The sequence below is a fragment of the Uloborus diversus genome, chromosome 3 (genome assembly GCF_026930045.1).
Source record: "Uloborus diversus isolate 005 chromosome 3, Udiv.v.3.1, whole genome shotgun sequence".
In the NCBI taxonomy this organism is placed as follows: Eukaryota; Metazoa; Arthropoda; class Arachnida; order Araneae; family Uloboridae; genus Uloborus; species Uloborus diversus.
This window is the reverse complement of record NC_072733.1, coordinates 179733587-179756301: the sequence shown is the minus strand read 5'-3', so window position 1 is coordinate 179756301 and position 22715 is coordinate 179733587. Positions and strand designations below refer to the sequence as shown.

The 22715-nt window shown below is 33.4% G+C and overlaps 1 protein-coding gene across 1 annotated transcript in view; it reads right to left on the bottom strand.

Annotated features, from left to right (window-relative positions):
- Positions 1-7809: 7809 nt before the first annotated feature.
- Positions 7810-22715, bottom strand: part of LOC129218711 (uncharacterized) — a 36952-nt gene continuing 22046 nt past the window's right edge. The window contains exons 3-5 of the mRNA XM_054853034.1: positions 16817-17009; positions 9356-9469; positions 7810-8203 (exon numbers count right to left, since the gene is read on the bottom strand). Coding sequence (XP_054709009.1) covers positions 7941-8203; positions 9356-9469; positions 16817-17009 — 570 coding nt within the window. The 3' untranslated portion in view covers positions 7810-7940. The remainder of the gene's footprint in view (positions 8204-9355; positions 9470-16816; positions 17010-22715) is intronic.

The following is a 22715-nucleotide window of genomic DNA, read 5'->3' as shown; positions in this document are numbered from 1 at the left end:
CCCACATATCATTCTTTCCCCTAAAATACCACTAAGAACTCTAAAACTGCGTTTTCAAAACTACTATTGAAAATTTTTTCTGGGCGTAAATCCCCTTTCAAACCAGAAGCTGGATTCGCCCATTGCTTCTAACAACATCGACTTTTGTTTAAGACTTTTTCTGTAGTTTGAAATGTTAAGAACTGCTGATCCCCTAATGTTACTAAATATGGTTTACATCGCGTTTTTCAGACTTAAAAATACGCCCTGCTCTAAAATTATATTCTGATTTCGCCACACTGCCTTGTTGTCCCGGGAATGCACCCCCCCCCCCCCTTCCAGATCCCTGTTATTGTTGCACCCCCCCAAAATTTTCGTCCTAAATCCGCCTATGTACAAACTGAAATAGGAAATAACCAAGCTTGTAGCAGTTATCATAATTCTGCCTTCGGCTTAGGTACGGTAACTTATTGCTTTTATACCCAAGCATTTCCTTCAATTTTAGAGTTGAAACGCACCATCATGTAAGGGAGCTTTGGCTGGTGATAAATCTAGGAGTTTGTTGGCATTCTTAGATGCTAAGTGATGATATCTGCTTTCAGCTCGTTTATTTCCTATTGCAGGCTGACAGTCCACGCAAGGACGAAACGAACGTCTCTGAATGGGATGACCGGACTGTCACACAGTGGAGTATTTGACTAAAATTCTGGCCAAAACTAGTTTTAAATATTCATTCTTCTGAAGGCACCATCCTTCTGTGTGTACGGCGAAGCTATCCTACGAAACTTGGTATACAAGTTGTCTGATGTTACAATTTGAAGCTTGATTTGTTAAATTTGAATTAGAAAATTAAGTATTTAATGTTTTATCCACGGTTCAGACTTTTGCATGTTTACGTCCGTGAAAACGATCCTAGTAAACGTAGGGGAAAAAATACATCACTAGATAAGAAAAATAACTTTCTTCAAAAATATGATTTGTTTGAAGATTTAACGTAATTAACCGAATTTCTAGGAATTTAACAAAAGGAGGTCTCTTTTTCGACTTTTTTCAATTATTCAATGAATATAAACTAAAATTGCTGCATCCGATATTCTAATAATGTTATACCCCGAAGAGGTCCTACTTTTTAGAGCTCTCTCCTTATTTTCATACTTTTTCCTTTTTTTCCTATACTTTTTCTTTCTTTAGTATAGCAGTTCTAATTGTGTTTTGATTCTTATTTTTACAATCCGCACCGATAATCTTCTGCATGTTTCAATTTTGAAAAGCAAAAGAAACAAGCGGATCCTGAGCATTTCATTGACTCACTGCAATAATTTCTGGAAGGAACGGCGCTGCGTTTGCGTGTTTAAAAGTTAAATTTTCGTAAGTGACTTTTTGCCATTGCGGCGTTTATGATCGACTTTTCTTTTTACTGCCCCAATTTCAGTCCTACTGTCAGTGGCGGATACAGCCGGCGGGCAACCAGGCATTTTCCCGGTGGGCCGGTCATGCTTGGGGCCGATCAACTAACAGCAAAGTCTTTTGGGCCTGTCTACTAACAGCAAAATGTAAATTTTGCGCGCATGTGTTTAGAATAAAGCAAATTCGCAAAACACTATCTCAGCTCCTCTTTACCCATGGGCTAAAGCTTGCGGGTGGAGGGAGTAGGGCCGTCACCACAAGAGGAGGGGGAATTTCTGAAATGGGGTTGCCCAGGGCCTGATTACCCCACAGGCTGACTAGGCCTAGGCCTGGAGCCCCATGTTCCTAAGGGGCCCCACATTTTTTTAATGAATTATGCATAGCATTGCAACGATATGAAAAATACATATATTTTTTTTAAAAATAAAAAATTAAAACTTATTAATTGGAAAAAAACTTCTTTACAGGGGAATTTTTATTCATTCTGCCAGTAACGAATATACTTGATCACGATTATGAGGGGGCCCAAAGGGGATTCATAAATGCACATAAGTGATTTATACATAATTTTGTGATTAGACAAAGAGGACTCCAAAAGTGCATTCGTGCTTTTAAAATGTAAATCAAACACTGCATAGTCTTCTAGGGGCCTCCAAATTAATGTGGGCCTAGGTCCTCACTTTTAGTTCGTCGGGTTTTGTCACTGCCAATACATTTTTAGTGTTATAATAAAAAATTAATGAATAAATTTAAAAAAAAAACAGGGAAACCTTAGCGGTCATAAAAAGTTAAAATACTTTTGATCTCTTTGACACTTGACAGTTCACAATTGCTATTAAAATGCAACTTACAACAAGGGCCGACGTGAGGAATAGGGGCCTGGCTCGGAATTGAACTCGTGCAGAGAGTAAAATATCCTAATGGTGAAAGGTGTAGAAAGAGGCTTGTGAAAGAATTGACCTTTGTCAATTTTTCCCCGGATCCGCTTTTGCTCTCGGCGACCCTGTTTACAACAATTGGAATAAAACTGACAAATTATTTTTTTCCGTAAAATTATTTAAAAATATGCAATATTAATATACCATTGAGGAGTATCCAGTTTCGAAAATTTTCTGGAGGAAAGTAATTGAACCTCCCATTTTTTTTAATATTCCCAAAGATGTCTAAAACTGTGTTTTTAAATTAACAGTATCAAAAATTTTCTGCGAAAGTGCCCCGTCTCCTCCTCTCTCTCGACATCATCAACGAAGAACGTTTTAAATCTCGTTTTTAGTGCTTCTATTTCGGAAATTTTCCGGGTGAGCCTCCTGAAAACTCCTTTTCCTAACATCACTGAAGGTCAGCAAAAATTTCGTTTTCGGAACCGGTGTCCTAGTCTTTACCAAAAAAGGCTTTTAAGCCTTCAATTTGAAAATTTTCTGGAACCTTGGAATGTATCTCGACTTAAAATCACCAAAGATCTTCTAAAACTGCGTTTTCAGAACTAATATATTTTTAAAAATTTCAGAGGAGAGCCTCCGGAACCGCTCTTCATACCATATACTCGAAGATAATTTGAAATTCTGTTTTTGGATTTCCACTTCTGAAAAATTGTAGCAGGAGAAGCCCTGAACCTACGCTCCCCTAACATCACCAAATAGTCTAAAATTGAGTTTTTAAGACTACATTTTCGAAAATTTTCCGGGGGAGAGGCCCCCCGGACCCCCCCTATTTCACACTCAACGTTAATCTTTCCATTAAGCTTATATTGCTAATACTTTAATGACTTCCAGAAACCAGAAAGCTAAGTCCACTCTCTCTCTCTCTCTTTATATTGATACATGCGTTTGAAAAAATATTAAGGGGCTGCCAAACTCGAACCCAACCCCTCAAACTAGGTTTTTGCCCTCGCATCCAGTCTGGGGGTCGTCAGGACATGGCAGTATAAAAAAGGGAATGTTTATGAGAGGGCCCAGTAATGTATGTTTATGTCGAGGGACCCATCACGTTCTAAGACGGCCCTAGTCTTTCATCCATGTGAACATCGCTAGATCAGTTTCATATAACATTGCAATTAAGTTACTTGTTATGACTGCAAAAAAAGGACATACTAGCCAAGCAGAGTTATCATTAAGGAAATATTCAGTCAAGTTCCATGCGTTATAAAAATACTTAAAAATGGAGAATTACAATCACAATTTTCCCCCAAAATAAGGTTTAGCTAATACTGTATCAATTTGTTCACCATTAAAGCGCAGAAGTGTTCATATCTGTTAAATTTTGTTTAAATAAAACATATTTAGTTGTTAAGAATAATTTCCTCATATTTAAGTGATATCCCAATCGTTAGGTAAAATTTAATATCTATAAGAGCTATGGGGCCGCTACACCTCCTAATGCCAGGGCCGATTTTTTCAACCAACCCGCCACTGCCTACTGTCTTAACGAAACAATAAAGAAATAGGTACTGGCATATTCAGATGTAATTATAAATTCTTTACCCGTCAATTAGAAGCTTTAATTAAAGTAAAAGGCCGACTGTTCAAAAAGTGCGGGAAAAGCTGAATTTCCTATTTGCCAATTTTTTGTATAGATGATTACAGTTGAAATGGACCTCTGTTTAAGCAGAAGGCAATCGGCAATGTAAAACCTTAAAAGGAACGTAAGGAAGCAATAAATGAAAAACTTGTACACTGTACATATTTTATTGATGTTAGTGCAAAATGAAAACGACAGGTAACAGAAATTCACAAAAACGGACCACTTCAAAAAAAAAATTGCGGAAACTAACTTTTTTCATACATAAATATCATAATTGTTCATTCTAAATCGTAAACATAATTATAAAATTTCATTTTCTTTCCTTACAAAGAGTGTGATTACCAAAACAAAAAGGCAAAACGTTCCTGATTTTTGGTGAAAAATCGGAAATTAATTTAAATGCGAGATTCAGTTTTTATTTCATCACATTTTTAAAAGTTGGGGGATAGAGCCACAAGCAAATATGTACTGTATTTTTTTTCTTTTTAATGGGTATTTTCTACTCTGATACATCATCAATATCAAGGAGTTGCTCATCCTTTTTATGGGCTGCGTTTATAGCAATGCGGCATTTCAGAACATTTTAAAATTTTTTGAATTTAAAAAACTTACTCTTTTTGGGGTGCGGCAACTATACCGATGCGGTGTATCTACTGTAAGTTATTGTAGTCAACGCGCCTGATCAAAGGGAGGGGGGGAGGAGAATGGGATACAGTCGAATCCCGACTTACGCGAGGGATGTGTTCTAAGACTCCTTGCGTAAGTTGAAATTTCGCGTTGTGGAAAAATAAATGCATACAAATTTTTTAAAGCATACCAAATACTTTTAGGCACTTATAAACACCCCTCAGACTGCTCTAAAGCATTCCTTAACCTTTACAGTTTCTTCCATAAAGAACTGAACGTTTTACTGTATTTGAAAAATAAAAAAACTGTTATTCAACATGAAATACTTAAGATGCACAAAATAAATGACCGATAGGAATAAAAGATATAAAATAAAACAACACGGTACGCACTGCATGCAGTAAAAATAAAATGATGCACAAAATAGTACTGTACAGTAGATACAGTAGCAATATTTACGAGTTTTAAAAATGAGGATATTAGTGATGATTTATGCTCCAAGATCGAATCGTTATTCTTATCTAATACATTTTTAAATTCGCTTCACCTTTTATTTAAAACGTTTCAATTTGTGGCTATATCTCCTTTACCTGATCTTTTTATTAATCCACAATGCAAGAGCGCGCGTAGCTTCCATTTTCATAATTTTTACTTTGCTAGACTGTCCTTAAGCTTCAATATTGAAAATAAGTTCTAAACTTTTACGGACATCTTTTTGTTTTGACTTTTAATTGTATATATGGAAGATTCACTCATACTTATTGTCGCGTTACGTTCGACGTTTTGTAATTGTTTAAGCATATCGAGAATCTTAGCCTTTTTAAATTTTTTTTATCAGAAACTTTCTTTTTCTTCACATTTTCAAACTTTAGATGAAGGTGACACTAAGGTGCCATTACGGTTATATGATGCACTAGACTAGTTTGGTGTGCGAACTTTGGCTGTCAGTGATGCTCAAAGGGGACGTAATAACATTCACGAAATCGATATTTAGTAGCCAATAACGAAGCTGATACTTCCTTCTAAAAAAATTCATGTTGTGAACGAAAAATTCGCGTTAGCTCTAAAATTTGTTACTCGTGAAAAATTCGCGTTATAGCCATTTCGCGTAAGTCGGATCGCGTGGTAGCGGGAGTCTACTGTATATGCAGGCATTTGATCCCAGGTGCTCCCCCCTCACTCTCGATTTCGTGAACAGTTTCCGAATGAATATTTTTGTTGTATGGTGAGAATTGAGAGAAACTACATGCCTTCCCTTTTATGCCCAGAGAAACATCAGTAACTGATCTTTGTCTTTGATAAGAATGTCATGTTTACCATGCATGGATTTTTCCTTTTTTTTTTGCCGTGATATATATATATATATATATATATATATATATATGATTTCATTTTTAAAAGTGTGAGGGGAAAAAATTACAATTCCTTTCCGATTCAAGGAACCCCATAATATTAGAATGGGCCCCCGACTGTTGATCCTTCTATTCTGCTTTTGAATTTATGATTTGTCTTATCTGTGTACGGTCATAAAACTATTTCAACGGCGTAGTTATTCAGTAGTACTTAATAACATTCTAAACTACTGGGCTTATACATTTTCCTTTTTTAGTTTTTTTGGTTTTCACGCAGTCGCTTTTTTTGTTTTTATTTAATAATTTTTCAATTTACACTTTTTAGTTAATTTTCATTGACTTAGTTATTATGATTATAAGACGATACATTTCGCAATCTTGTCATTTCATGGAGAGAGTTTGTTTGGATAATGAGGTTTATTAAGTAACTTACGGTGGTCTAAACTACTGATAATTAGTCCCTCTAGAGACCTAACTCGGCTTAAAGCTACACATGCTTGACCTTCGGCAAAAATGCGCGAACTTAAGTCAACCACAGCACAGCTGTATAAACAGCCTGTATAACTCATGATGACGCGAAATCGGAAACGTCGTCAGTCGAATCTTTCTCGCAAAACTAAAGAGCCCATCAAGAAAGTACACGTCGCGAAACTCAGTCTCTTGAATCCAGGAAAAAACGCAACATGTTAGAGATGAAAATTGAATTAGTAGACTTTCTTTCTTTTAGTGCTTATTGCACGGGTTTATTTTGATGAGGACTACAATCTAAGTGTCTTGGTTTCTTTACGCATGATATATTTTTTTATTACTGTACAGAATACATATAAAAAACACATGAAAGAATTTACATCAGAAAGAGGGGAAAGTACATCCGGAGCGAGAGTGTCTTGCCCCACCGTCTCAAGTGGGAGAAGAAATCGCTTACACCACTTGACCATTGAAACCCCAATTAGTAGACTTAGTAAACAAAAAAATTCAGGCAGCGAAAACTACCTGTATTTGTCGCACGCAGGTAGCGTGCGACACAGTGTGCAACACCCAACTTGCGCCGATCCCAAACTGACAAAATATGGCAACTGGTTGTTGATATGGTAATTTTGATTGCTGTCAAGTGTTTAGTGACATTCCCAAGCTTAAGACAAATGGATTGACGTAAGAATTACCAAAATTGACCAAGGCGTTTAGCCTATAGAACGCCACATAGGAACAGACATACATACATAGACTGATAAACACATTACCCTCCTTTGCGTCGCGCACGCGCAGTCGGGTAAAAAACAGAAAGTAACGACTGATTAGTGCCCAAAATGTGACGATTGATATTTCTTCTTTCCATTGAAGTAATTTTTATGGAATTTTTGATGAAGATTTTAAATTTATCAAATGTGGTTTAATCTGTTTTATATTGACAATGAAGAATTTTTCAATTGTTTTCGTTTGATAGTACTCATCAGCGCTTTTCAGATTTGGCCTTTTTCAAGAACTCGTGTACTTAACTAGACCAAATCGCTTCTCTTTGTTAAAACTGATGAAAAACATAACTGAAACTTAAATTTTTGCTTAGACATTTTCTTTCTTATTTTTAATGAATCATGAAACGAATATCTAAAATTTGGAGTCAATTGAATCACAAATGAACGAGATACTAGATCACTAACTTTAGGGTGGCCTTATTAGGCGCACTCCCACTTACTCAAAATCTACCTAACACGTTAAATCATTACGAACTTTCAGAGTGACGTCATATGCATTTAGTAAATTTTTTTAACTTCAATGTATGTTATGACAAATTTTTCGTAACAATAAAAATTGCAGAAAATAAAAAAAATTAAAAATCACAAAGAGAAGAAAGAAAAAGAGTTTCCCCCTCTCCTATAATACATTCAATGTTTGCTGTTCGTTCATTTGAACTAAAAAAGTAACATTTAAGATAAATTGTATTTATTTGAATTGTATACAAGCACCGTACTTTTTCAGCAATCTTGGACAACACTCCAGCGAGTGTACAACAGCAGCCTAACGTAATTTTACCGCTTTTATTTCAGAAGCTTTAAGTTATCGGTAAGTTGGATTTGCATGTCCTTGAGGGTATGTAGTATACCCTGGTGGCGGATAAGCTTGACTATTTATTGAAGTCGTATAAGCAGGTGGGGGATTAACTGGATAAGTTGGTGGTTGATGCGTGGTGACTACGGTTTCTATCTCTGTTTGAGATTTGCATCTTCGCATTCCATAAACCAAAGCCATAATTATTCCTATGACGAGGAAAATACTACCAATAGCAATTCCAACCGTTCTTCCTGTTCTTCTTGAATTATCTAAGCAAGACAAAATAAATAGAGGAAAATAAAATTAGAATGAAAACTTTAAGACAAGAAAAAACATTACTTTTATTGTTTTAATTTACTGATTATGAGTTTTTCATCTATTTTCTTTGTTTTTCCATTGACCTTTAGATTTTTTTAGTTCGTGAAACCCGAATGTGAACTATTTTTATGGAAAAGATTTTTCCTATTATAAAAGTGAAAAAAATCGATAAGATTTGCGATGTTCTCACGTTTTTTCGAAACCTCTCAAAATTTCTACGACGACTTTTAGTTTTAATAACTAGAAACAACAAAGCTTACTGCTGGACTTATTTTTGGGAAGGAAATTTATGTAATTAAACTAAAGATTTCCAACTAAAGTTTTACATTTTGTGTTTATTTCATGCCACTACAGATCTTCATTATATTTTTTCTTAAATGCATAATTATGAAGTTAAGACAGTCGTTAAAAGGTTTATTGATTCTTTTTAACGAATTATACGTCCACAAAACTTCACATCAAATAATTATTTTTTCACAATGAAGTTTAACAAGTAAAAAGGAAGACCCATCACACCGAATACAAGCAAAATCTTCTTTTCAAATTCCTTTTTACAAGTATGTTGTAAAAAAAAAATTACACATCACGCAGGGCAACTTTGCATCGTTTTAAATGTTTTAACTATAAAAAAAGAAATGCGCTTTATTATTTAAAAGATCTAGGAAATCAAATACCAAATAAGACAAACTTTTTTTGTTGCTGTTATAACTATTTGCCTGTTTGTGTGTATAACGGAGAACACTTTCTTTTTTTTTTTTTTAATTTCCTTTTCTTATTTTTTACTTTGAATGCTATTTTTTGGACAACCCAGGTCAATATTATTAAAGTTTCAAACATAACATTTTCTTTTAGTGCATTTTTGTGTGCGTGCAAAAAGGAGAGATTTACGAATATATTAGAAAATTATTATCAGAAAAACAAGGTTTTGCATTCCTTGCGGTTTGCATGTCCAGGCCATGACTGTAACAAAAATGTATTTAAATTATAGCTTCAATCACTGAGTAAAAGTTTGGTGTTTAATAATAACTGTGCAAAAACGTTTTAGGATATATAAAAATATTTAGTTTTTTGGAAAGTTTTTACGTATGTTTAAAACTACTTACAGCAGTTTATTTCACTGCTTCCGTCACCGCAGTGATTATATCCATCGCATCTAATTCCGTCAGCGATGCATCGCTGATTTCGACAATAGTATTCATAAGACCTACAAGGATATCCTGTGGAAGAAAATAATTACTATATAAATATCTCAAAGATGTAATCTGTACTTTTGTACAGTTTGTGCGTTTTTAGTTCGACATTGTAGAGTAGAAAAATACATGAAAAACAATACCTATTTTTTATTATACGAGCTCCGTGAACAAAAGTTTTCATTGTTTAAAGTTGACTCTGAAAATTTAGCGCGAAAACAACAAATCAACATGGCCGCTGATGTCACGTCATTGTGCTCTCCTGCAAGTTTTGTTTGCAGCAGAAGACCGGGGTTCAGCTTGCATTTTATCATTGCGGTTTTGCTGCTCTTTATTAATACTATTTACTTATTTATTAAATTTAGAGTAATCATTATGGTAAGGACTAAATGGAGTAGTTACAAATTTATTTTTCGGATTTTCTTTCGGAAAAATGAAAAAATTGATTTTTTTACAAATTTAAATGTATTTAACATCTATATTTTCTTAGAAAGCATGAAAAACGCTTAACATATGAAGATATATGCTGTCCTTGGAATTTGTTTTCTTTTTAACAGAAATATACACAAAACTTTTACCATTAAAAAATTCATCAATAGCTTTCTTTATTCATAATTATTCATTCAAGTTTCAAGATTATCTGAATTAGACAAATCATTAATCAACCATTAATACTGAGTAAGATGCGATATTTATAAACTAAATCAAGTCAATTTTTTTGACAGATATATTTGCTTTTTTAAAAGTTATACCCCGTTATGTATGTAGGAGTACACACGCATTAAATGGAAATGTACAAAAAAATCAGTTATTGATACACTAATTCTGTTTTGCGTATACATTTAACATTTACTATGTGAATGAGAAAAGTAGCAAATAACACTTCGGTGAAGAGGGAAGTTAACGTCTCGTACAGCTTGAATTATCAAAGTTAATACCTTCATGTGATATACTGAAGATAAAAAATAAAAAAAAAAGCATTGGAATGTAAATATTATACATTTCTGGAAACTTAATTTTGTGCTGGAAATTTCAACATTTTCTTTTTTTCTCAAGTGAAAATAAACTTTTTCGGGGGAAAAAGGGGGGAAAAACTTTTTTCTCCCAAAATTTCCTGTTTTTTTTTTCCCCGACTATTTCAATCTCTTATAATAATATTAATAAAACCTATGCGGTCCCCATAACCAGCACAAAAATACTTTTGTGTGTAAATGCCAATAACTTTTAGTAACATCTACTGCGAAAAAAGAAAAAAAAGGATTGCAATTATAACCTAAACGTATTTCTTCAGTGAAATGACAAAACATTTATCAGATTCAACTCTCATTATTTAATTACATTAACTACACAATAACATCAAAAATCCATGCTCTCCCAATTAAAACTTATTAGGTAAAACAGTAATTAAGTACAATATCAATTCAATTATTTTCAAATATTTTCTATTTTTAAACAAACCGCCATTTCAAATTTAAAAAAATTACTTCAAAAGAAAATATTTTACGCCTTGATCGTCGATAAAAAAATAATGGTAATTCTGCTAAAACTAAAAATTTTAAAAGAAAAATACTTAATTGAGGTTTTGAAAAATGTCAAAATGATGCGTGTGCTGTAAATATAAGTTGTTTAAATTTACTAAATCATTCAATCCGCCCGCACCTTCGTTGATGTTAAGAATATGTAGAAGTTATTATTATCATTTTTGTGACTTTTTGAAGCATAAAACTGAGAGCATGTTCTGAAAAACTTTGTTGATTTTTTTGCTACCGGAAATCAGTTTTTTAGTATGATTGTTTTGAATACTTTTGTTTCTTTAAAATCTTTTTTTTTTCTTTACGGAAACGTAGGCTAACATAAAAACAAAAGTGTAGTTTAGCTCGGGAACCCATTGGTTTAGCCTTGTTAATAACGTGAACTCCATTAAATCATTTTAAAAGAGCTTTATTTTTAAGAGAAACATATTTAGAAGACATAAAAGTTCATTACAAGCCAGAAGGAATACTGCATGCATTAAATACGATAAAAATCCATTTAAGAAACAAGGCCGAATTTAGCTCCATGCCGCCCCTAGGCAGATTTGGAATCTACCGCTCCCTCCCCCATAAGAGAAGCACAAACTCAAAAACACGCCAAAAAGTGCTTCCGAAATTTGAACTGTCACGCCTGTGAAGAAATGATGACGCGCACCGATGGGAATAAGTCACTGCGAGCTCCCAAAAAATTCCTTATTCGGCAAATTTTGCTGACGATTCGGAAAATTTGTAGATAATATTGCAACATATTCTTTTTTCTTTTTTTAAATTTTTAAAATTGTTTTTTAATGATACCTAACGTTCCTTCTCATTAGATGTTATGTACGTATGTTATGATATGCGTGTAAGCTCGTACTTTATAATTCGAAAAAATGAGAATTTTCCTACTCCCAAAAATTTTATTCGATGCGCCTCTGTTAATATTGACGCACTTCAGTTACCATGATAAAAAAACATTTGATTTTCATAAGATGTGTGAAAGTAATTATTATTAGATTTCAAGAAAATATTGTCTCTGTGAAAATTGAAAGAATGTTAATATTTTACTTTCAAGAATAAAAAAAAATCCATTTAAAAAACGTATGGCTCAAGTAAAATTTGCCGCCCCTGAAAATTTTGCCTCCCTAGGCCAGGTACTTACTCTGCCTATTTGGAAATTGGGCCCTGATAAGAAGCATTAAAAACATTATAAAATCAGACACCAACACCGTAGCCTACGCTACGCCGATAGTACAAGTTACCGGTATAGTAGGGGGGCATACTACAATCCGTGGGAAATTTCGTGAGGAAATTGTGAGACCAATTTTTTTATATTCCTTATGGCCTGTGTAACTATGCCTCACCGGGTGTTTTGCTTGAATTTGTGTCAAACGGCCTGTATGACGTCATCAATCCAAGATGGCGACTATGATGAGTTTTTGCAATTATGAGTTAATTTTTGGGTATTTTGTGATAATTTTCTGGTGAATTTATTTGATTAATATTCAGTTCATCTTCATACTATAAATTAAAAGCAAAATATTTAATTTATTTTTTTATTTACTTATTTAAAAAAAAAATCTGATAAATCTTTTTTCACTTTGACTCTCAGAATTAGCTGCTTTAAAAGTACCTCGAGTGAGTTTTCGCAGTTAAAAATACTTTTAATTTTCAGAGTAAGATCACTAAACATTAGTACAGTCGAACCTCGTTAATTCGAACACGATCACAACGAACTACTGCTAAAGCGAACTACATTTGCGATCCCCCCGTCCTTCTGTTTAAAATCACTAAACTCACCTAACACTTGTTTTTCGGATAAAACGAGCTGCTGTTGAGACAAATTCACTTTGAAGGTCCCTTTGAGTTCGTTTTATCGAGGTTCGACTGTTTAATCGTTTAACAGAATTCTAACAACCTGTATACCCCCTGATCCCCTAAACTCTTTGACCGGATGTGAATGTCGTACATCAGGGGTGCTCTTAAGGAATTTGTAGGGAGAATAGAAGATAAAGCTTCTGAGTAGAGAAAGTATTGTTTACCGGTTCGTTAGTGAATAGTCTGCAAATCTACAAGTACGGTTATTTTTCCGTAACTTATCACTGCTATTTTATTCACGATGTCTTCTCTCCCAGAAACTCATTTACAAATTTCTTTGCCTCTATCTTCAAAAAAAGCAAGACTACAAATTAATTATAAACTATGTATTTTTTGTCAGATTAAGAAGTGCCCATTAGTTAAACCCATTGGTTATGATAAAGTATTAGAATGTATCAAGAAGAGAGCAGAATGAAATGACAAAGAGTATATACATTACTTACTGATAGATTAACGAATGTAACCGTAGAAGAATTGAAAAATGAAAACGCATTATGGCATGCAGAATGCTACAAGAAGTGCACTCATAAAGCAAGTATGAACAGAACTAAGAAATTACACAAAATGTAAAAGAATAAACCATCTTGTTCTACTTCCATTCATGAAGAGAAGGTTGTAGGCTACACACAACGAGATCCAAAATTGTCGTAGGTGACAAAAATAAGTGTTTTTTCTGCCTCGGAAAAGGCGGTGTAAGAAAACCTTTGGTGGCGATAAAAAAGATTCTGCACGCAGCCAACAAAGCGATATTGATGACACTTCAGATGAAGAACTTTAAGTGAGGACTGTTTGTTTACTTCTAAATCTATATTTCTGAATTAAAATCAGAGTTTAAATAAATTATTCATTACTTAGAGTACATAAAATGTAAAAAATAAAATTGTCATTGCTTCTGATATTAAGTAACGGAAGTTGTAAATTTTTTCTACATAAAAAAAAAGCTTCTTATAACCCCAAAACACGTGTATGTAAATAATTTTACTGGTTTTTTGGAATAATAAATTTGATTTAATCGTACAAGCTTTCCAAAATATTTTTTAACTGCTATTGGTAACTAAAAAAGTTCATAAAATCTGTATCAAAAATCAAAAACAGCCAAATAAATAACTTATTTTATATAAACAATTTGTTTTTAAATTTGAAATGTAATAGTATTAAAGTGTTAAATATATAATTAAGTTGAAAAAATTTCATAATATGCCTCAAAATTGAGTTAAAACCGAAAATTTTCATCAACATCTAGTGCAGCCGCCATCTTGGATTAATGACGTCACACAGGCGGTCTGACACAAATTCAAGCAAAACACCCGGTGAGGCATAGTTACATAGGCCATAAGGAATGCATTAAAATTGGTCTCACAATTTCCTCACGAAATTTCCCACGGAGGGTCTTTTTCCTTAAGTATGCAACTGGACTAGTAACGAAAATGACAACTTTGGGGTGAATAGTGACGTTAGGCCAATCACGTTGCGTTTTTGCGTCGCGTGATATTTCGCCAATTTTGTCTCTTATTTTGAAATTAAATATTAACTGAGAGAAAGCTTTTATTTCTCGCAAAACCACATTTTCATAAAGAGTGAATCATAATTTATCAAAATCACATTAAATATCGCGTTTCACTCTTATTTCAAAAACTCACGTTCGACCATTTCTTGAACAACAATGAGGCTATTGAAGCTATTAATTGATGGTGAATCGTTCCATAAGGGTACACCACAATTATCAATTTATTGCTTTATGATTAGCTCTTGTTGCATCATTTGTGTAAAATATTCCAAATACCTTTGACATCAATTCCTAGAATCTAGTTTTACAAAAAAAAAAAATAGTATAATACTGTACCAGTGTCATTCTGAGAAAAAATAGGATTTTCATGAATGATTATAAACAATTATAAACTTTTAAAGATTATTTATCATACATCTATTTTGAAAATAAATTTTAACTTTAGCAGCAACACTGCCATAGTGGTTCAGGTCGTAAACACAAATTTGTTATATTACTTGAACGTAAAATAAATGAAGTCCACGAACATTAAACTGTTTGTCACATAGTATTCCTGAATAATAACCAGTGGTGTTCCTATAAGGTAAACTCCATATACGTCGTATGCTCTCAAACATTTTTTAGAAAAATTAGCGTATACCCTCAAGTTTCAAAAATTTTCATTAATAATTCAGAAAGTAAGAAATAACAACGTCAAGTCTTTTAATCCATAATCTCATTACTTTTTGCATTGAAAAAGGCGTTCCTTGCAACGCCGAAACACGTGTCTGCAGTAATCTGTAATTAGTGCTTTTTTGACGTTTTTATTTCTTACTTAATTTTCAGCACAAAGGTATTTATTTATCTTAATTCAGATTCTATCATTGCATTTTTAAATTTTCCTAAAGCAAAAATTATATACTTTTGTTAACGACATTTTCCTACAAGTAACGTTATTTCCTTATATTTCCTAACACTTTTAATAAATAAACGCCTTTTGAACGCCCTACAATCGCATACCACATATTGTGCATAATGATTACAGTATATACTCGGAAAAATTGATGGGAACAGCACTGATAATAATGGCTAATGTTGTCTATACTGTATAAATTGTTTGGCAAATTACAAAACTAGCTCACGTTTGGAGCTAGTAATTTCAATATTTGTTTGCTATTAGTAAAGCTTGACCACGGAGAGATTAAATGTGATGGCAAATGACCATTAGGCAAAAATATTATTTGTAATAGGTAGAATCAACCAGAAAGCACCGAGTAGTAAGACTAGTTCTCGCTGATCTTATCTATTACAACATAATAACAAACAACCTATTACAACTAATACAATGATGTTTCCGCTTGAAGGTTGCCCGCCATCTCTTCGTGGACGCGTCTGTCACATCAGCATTGCTCCACGTGGTCGGCAAAAAAAAAAAAAAAAAACCTTGCTGGCTGGGTTGCTGTTTGGCACGACATCGAGTGGTACGACGTCATCTCCCCTAGATAATACCCTCCATGCGTATTACCAATTTTAGAAAATCACCATATGACGTGTGCAAAATTTTTGGCCTTTTCCATTCCGTTCCATTTGTAGAAGAAAAAAAACCCAACGAGTAGGTTCATATCGCAATTCGTGATTGCGAAAAACATAATTTGAATTCAAACGTCAAAACTCAAATGATTTAAAATACTTTTTTGAGTTCTCTAACGGTATACGACGAATATCAGGCGAAATTTATCAAAACCCGATTTAAGTAATAATGTGATATTTTATTCACATATAATGTTACGCGCATCCAAACTATCTTACACGTCGACAGTCATTTGAGACATTTTTTTTTCAGACCGCGACGTGTCGTGTAAGCTGGGGTGCCCCCGTGTGGGCGATTTAAATTTTTAGTTTGGTGTTTTTATTTTCTTAGGGGAAGATCTTGTTTTTGGGCGTCTTCGTGGGGGGGGGGGGGTATTTGGAGGGGGTGCGCCCAGGGTCCGACTTTTAAAAAATGAGGCCCCAGATCCACAAAAATTTGTAGGCCCCCTGAAGGATTAGCGGATTGCAGTGGTTAATTTGCAGGTTTGGGAGCCCCTCTGTCTTTCACATAACTATGTAAATCATTTTTCACGTGCATTTATGAGTCTCCTTCGAGGCCTCTCTTAATTGTGACATGGTAAATTCGCTACTGGAAGAATGAATAAAAATTCTCATTTAAGAAAGTTTTTTTCCAATTAACACGTCATTATTTTAAACTATTATTTAAAAAATGTGTAATTTTCGTTTAGTTGTATTGCTATGCATAATCCTTTAAATAATTTGGGGCCCCTTAGGAAGAGAGTCCTCAGGCCCAGGCCTAGTAGGCCTTTGCGGTAATCAGGCTCTGGGTCGCTATTGCTCTTGGAGGGGCGAGAGGGACATCTCTGGTGCAAGGTACATTCTTGAAAAAAAGTATATGCATTTTTAGAAGTAAAAGTATTAGATGAACAACAACGAAAAAAATCTTACTGTTTACTACTGTCACAGTAAGTTGAAATCCACGATATAAAATTGTAGATCCAAATCGGTCTGTATTGAATATCACTCCAAGTCTCCCGGTTGAAACATAAAAGGTTTTTCTTTCGTTCTTATCATAGTCTGATTGAGGTGTTCTCCCATGGTTACAGTACATTACTTGATTCCGATTATTGTTGTCATAAAGCTGTAAAAGAGAAATTATATTACATAGATTAGTGCCTGGGAAAGAGTAAAACTAAAAATGTAGCTGAATCTCATCAGTTTATCAGTGCGTCATTTAAGCGCATTTAGCGGACTATAGATACGAACATGGTGCACGTAAGTTCCGATTTAGACTGAAATCCATTGAGAAGGAATAAAAGAGAAAAGTAGGGTTTACAATCCAGTGACGAATTTAATTCCGCTGGATTTCGGGATTGGGAGCAGACAGTCCTCCGAGATCCAGCGGGATTAACTTTATTTTTCTAAAAGTTACATTTTAGTGTCCAATAGAAAAAGTTGTGCTTTTTAGGAATGACTGCTTTTGTTACTTGGAATAATAGTTTTCTGGAATTCCGTGCACCATTTGTAGAGTACTGCAAAGTCACATACCAATTAGCAAATATCGTTTGGTAAGCAAAAGTGTGCCCTTCACTTCGTATGGTATGAAAAGGGATTTCTGCGCAAAAAAATAATGCTATTGATGAAAACGCTTACTATGGCTCCATGTGGTTTTACGGACATTTAGTAAAAGATCCCCATTAACTTCATGACCATCTAAAATAGATTTTTCTTTCGTGCAGTCATGCTTGGCTTTTGCTCAAGAACTGCCAATTTCCGACAAAAACGATGTCTGTATGATTTGTGTATTGCCGTATCCAATTTAACTCGCATTCGGTATACCAAGCCAAGTTGCTACCTGTACCAATCATTGTATCAGTGCATTTGATTCATTACAGCAGGGAGTGAACGCTGATTAGTTTCACAACATTGCAGTATCAGTAGAGGTTTTTAAATAATTTCTCCAATTTTACCTCTCACTTATAAAAGAGACATTCGAAAACTTGAGCAGCTTAACGCAATGCGATTCACCATGTTTCATCCAAGTTTATGTTGCCTCTTTTAAATTCGTGCCGAATTTTATAAATTAGTCAGATAGTTCATCCAACTGAATTTTCAAGGTACCACCCACATTTTTACTTCCTTTTACAAAAAAGGAAGTATTGTATTCGCGAAAAAATTTTCCCTCAAAAATCGGCCTTAATTTCCATTTTGCTCACCCCCAAATAAATGTTGAGTTTTTTTTTCGACCCGACCACACGTACATATGTACCTAAGAACGTATAGACGCCCGAAATATCCATTCTGACGTTTCCCGAGTTAATAACAACGAGTTTTTTCGTGACGTCTGTATGTACGTACACTGTAAAAAATCTCGGAAAACTCTCTGAATATACAAAAAAGTTTTCCGTAATACACAGATTCGTACGCCCTCCGCAGTTTTCTGCTATAATCAAAAACCTTTCCCGTTTAGCAAGAAAGTAAGAGTCGACGCATGCGCAGCTCACACGGCAATTTTATAGTCCAGAGCAAATCCAAACTGAAATTTTCGAAAGCACGCAATAAAAACAAGTGCTGACTCATGTATGCGAAGTAACACTCATCAAGGGGATTAGTAGAAGTTTTGTTCCTCGCATGAATTCACTGAAGATAATTTTAAAGTCGTATATTTTCTTGCATATGTATCGTCATGAGATTGAATTTGAAGCTATGTCACTTATTTTTAAGTACGAAGTGCAAATTCTCGACGCATGCTCGCGGAAGGAATACAAACTGAAATTAAAAACCAAATAACTGCCGAGAGGACGCCATGTAAATTCATTGCGTCGCATAACCTGTGTAGGTAATTTACTTTTTTCTTGGATACTTTTCTTCTTTCTACCAAATGGGTAATTTTTGTTGGCAGAATTTTATTCTGTCATAAAAATCACCTTTTTGGTGACCAAAGCCTGCAAAAGACCACCACCGACGAATAGGTAAGTCGCGTTGCAACTCTATTACTTTAAAGAGATTTAGTTCATATAAATCTCGTTAAAAAAAAAAACTATTTTCTTCAGTATCATTTTTTCGTTGTGAACTATTGCAATTTGAAAATATTTTACATTACATAGAACACATATTTAAAGTGCAAGTGTGTCTAGTTTTATTCTGTAAAATTTATGAATTGAAGATTATAAAAAACTTTAAATAAGTGTTATTGTGTACTTTGTTTTTATGTGTCAATCTCAGTTAATATTTGGCTGAACATTTATGTATCAAGCATTATGAATTATATGTTATAATATGCAAATTGTCAGGTTTGATAGTTCGTCTTTAAGGTTGCATGTTTTCATTCTCTTCTAAACAGTGTAGCTAGATTGTATGAAGTAAAAAAAAAACTATCTCTTGTAATTAGGAACATAGTGCTTCAGTATTATCTAAATGACGATATCTCTTTAAATATTTGCATTAGCGAAACGCTTTAAATTAGTTAAATGCAGTGGTTGGAAAAACTACATTTCTTTTGTAGCGAACTACAACTACAACTAATTTAACACAAATGTAAACTACAACTACAACTACTTTTTCAAAATGTAGCAACTACAAACTACTTTTGAAATGCAGTCGCTACTTCGCTACTTTTTAAAAAATAAATAAATAAATAGCGTACACATACACACCATTTGAGGATTGAATGAAAAAATTAGAAAAATGTTCAGATTGATATATTGGTTCATTTGAACATGAAATATTGTAATAAATTATTTATTCTTTCTTTCCTTTTACTGAAACGATTCGTCAATCCAAACATTTTTTACCATTTGCACGAATATTCCCTGCAAGAAAGGATTAAGAAGTGGAAGGAATTCAACATTCAAAATTTTTAATCCTTTCCTAACAGTAAATAGCATTTCATTCAAGAAGTGTAACTCGGCTACTTGAAATTGAGATAAATCCAGTCATAATTTGATTTAAATTTTACATAGACATACATGTACATGAAATTGATTTAGATGATGAAAATCATCTTTTAAACAAAAGAGAAAAACTTTAATTTTCATTATATGAGTTAATTGTAAAGGAATTTATATTTCGTAGGAATTAATTGCTTTTGAGCTTCAAGCTAGGGTTCCGGACCTGGACACCATCTCTTTTCTTACGCCCCTTATAGAATGAAATAAAAGCATTTTTCAGTTTTAACAAATAACCTCAAAAATTCACAACGTTTAATAATTGACTTTTAATATGTTAATATATCAATACTCGATCAGTGAAAACTATCCCAAACGGTGCTACTAATTATCCGAAACATGAAACATAACTAAAAATACTTTACTCCAATGTGCAATTTTTAACAACAGTGGACTCTGGCTACAACTCGATTCGACTAACGCGAAATGTCTATATAGCGAGTTTTACTCGAGAAACGCATTTTGCAGCTGACACAAATTCCTCACCCGGAACACGAAATTTTTTGGAGTGGAAGCGCAGGGCTTATATCACCTTGTTTCTTGGGTACTAAATATTAGTTTCGTGAATGGAATTTCCCTTTAGCATCACTGAAAGCCAAAATTTCCCTTCACCGTACTTGTTGAAACATCAGATTGTTAACGTACAAATCGCCGCTCAGCATTTTTTTCTTTCTAAATATGAAGTTGGTGAAATATAATTTCACATAAGCGAGCTGTTTATCTAAAGTTTGAAACGCATCTCTCGCGTAAGTTGAGGTTCGACTGCATGTGCAAATGGCATTGATACCAAAAGCTTTTTGCTTAAGGATCATTCCATAGTGACTAACGTAACATTCGCAGCTGATTTTCAAACTCTTTCTACTTACACCGGGAGTAAAAATGAATGTATTTTGGTTTAATATGCAGATTTAAAATGTACAAGGTGACTATTTTTCATTTCCACCAAGAATTTGAAGCAAAATAAGCGCTGGCAGGTGTTTTTTCACCAAAAAAGGCATTGTGACTAACGTAACATTTTTGCAACCCTGAGAAACAATGCTTATGTTACGAGGCAAATTTTTCTGAAACTTACGCAGGCATTTAAAATTGGCCGATATATTTGTAAGAGGTAAACAATCTATTTTTAAAAATGTACTACAGATTTTTTACAGATGAATCTTTTTTGGCCCTTAATGGTACTTTTACGAAAAACTGTGTGTGACTAACGTAACGTGACTAACGTAACCATCGAATAATAAACAATGAATGCATATAAAAAAACTTTTATAATTGATTTCTTGCTCTTATATTACTTTTACACTTTTTAGGAACCTTATTTGTGTTGCATTATGGTTCTTTCTTTACTTTTTTTTCTATAATAGTGTAAGAAATTGAATGGAGGGATTCAGTTCAATTAACTCAATTTGAATGTACAAAAAAAAAATAAACAAATAAAAAAAATTGCTTTTACAAACTGAATAACATTATTCTTGGGCTAATTAAATCCTAAATATCTCTCTTTTAAAAAATTAACTTTATGCAAATTGACAGTTTCACCGAATTCTAGTATTTTGCCGATATACTAGTTATCGTCATAAGAAACTCCGCAGTATATTTCAATGGCATATTATTTTTTATGGTTTACTGATTCATCGAACGAATAGTGTTGTGCATGCTTTTGAATTAAAATGTAATATTGAGAAAAAAATATTCGAACGTTTTTGCAGAATGCGTTTTAATTCCAGATATCACCGCAAATGTTTGAATTTCTAAATGGTTATTCTTGCATTTTCCGAAATATATGGCAGCAGCGCTTATTGTCACTGTATCATGTAACATCTTCAAATGTTTTCCAACAAGCAGCCATTACTTCATTTTAATAATAGGTGGACATGCATTTTCTAAAAAATAGAGACGTTCTTCTTTGTTAAGACTGTATTTCTATTAACTTAATTCTTAAGCTTGGATTCTTGTGTTGAATGCACATTCAGCAGAGTACTCAATTTGCTTTACTCACCTTTTTTCTTTTTTAATATTTCTTTAAATTGGAAGTATTTTTATAAAGACCTTTAAAAAAGTATTTTTTTAAGTAAACAGAAGGTCTATACAATGTAATTTTACTGGTATTTTTCACCCTTTATATTTTTAATCAATATAGAATGCATGTATATTCAAAAATGTACATGAAAATGTATATTAAATTAAATAAGTTTAAATATTAGTAGTCATTTTTAAAATGTTACGTTAGTCACAGCTCAAATGTTATGTTAGTCACACTAATTATTTTATATCTACTGATACTGAAATAAATATTTTGCACTTTTTAAGAAGATATGATACACATGTAAGAAAATAAAAAGTGCTGTTTGGTTCAATCATCTGGTTCAGTTTTTAAGCAGACAATAGTACATTTTTGTGACTAACGTAACGTAAATATTTTCAGTGAAATAACCAAACTAATTAAAGTACTTATCTTATAATGTATGCAAAAATAACAGTCAATTTTATTGGGTCAACATCTAATCATTTAGAATAAACATAGTTCTTTTAAAAATTTGCAAAAATTTTTTCATTACACAAGAAAACGTAGACGCATGTTTTTTGCACATGCTAAGCCTTTTCTACATCCTCGCACGTTTAAAGCCAGATGAAAAATACCGAATGAAATTTTTGCAAACTGTTACTGGATTTATGTACTAAAAAGTATGCTGAATGAAATGATAGGTCACAATTAAGGGTTTGGGGAAAAAAAATTTGAGGCTGAGGTTGACATTTCTATGGAATGACCCTTAACGGGCAAAGTTTTCATGAAACGGAAAAAAATCGTTTCTTTCTTTCTAAGCCATGCTCTATTCAAGGCGAATATTGGGAAAATGTGAAAGTTTCTATGCCAAACAAACTAATGGCGCCAAACAGATACA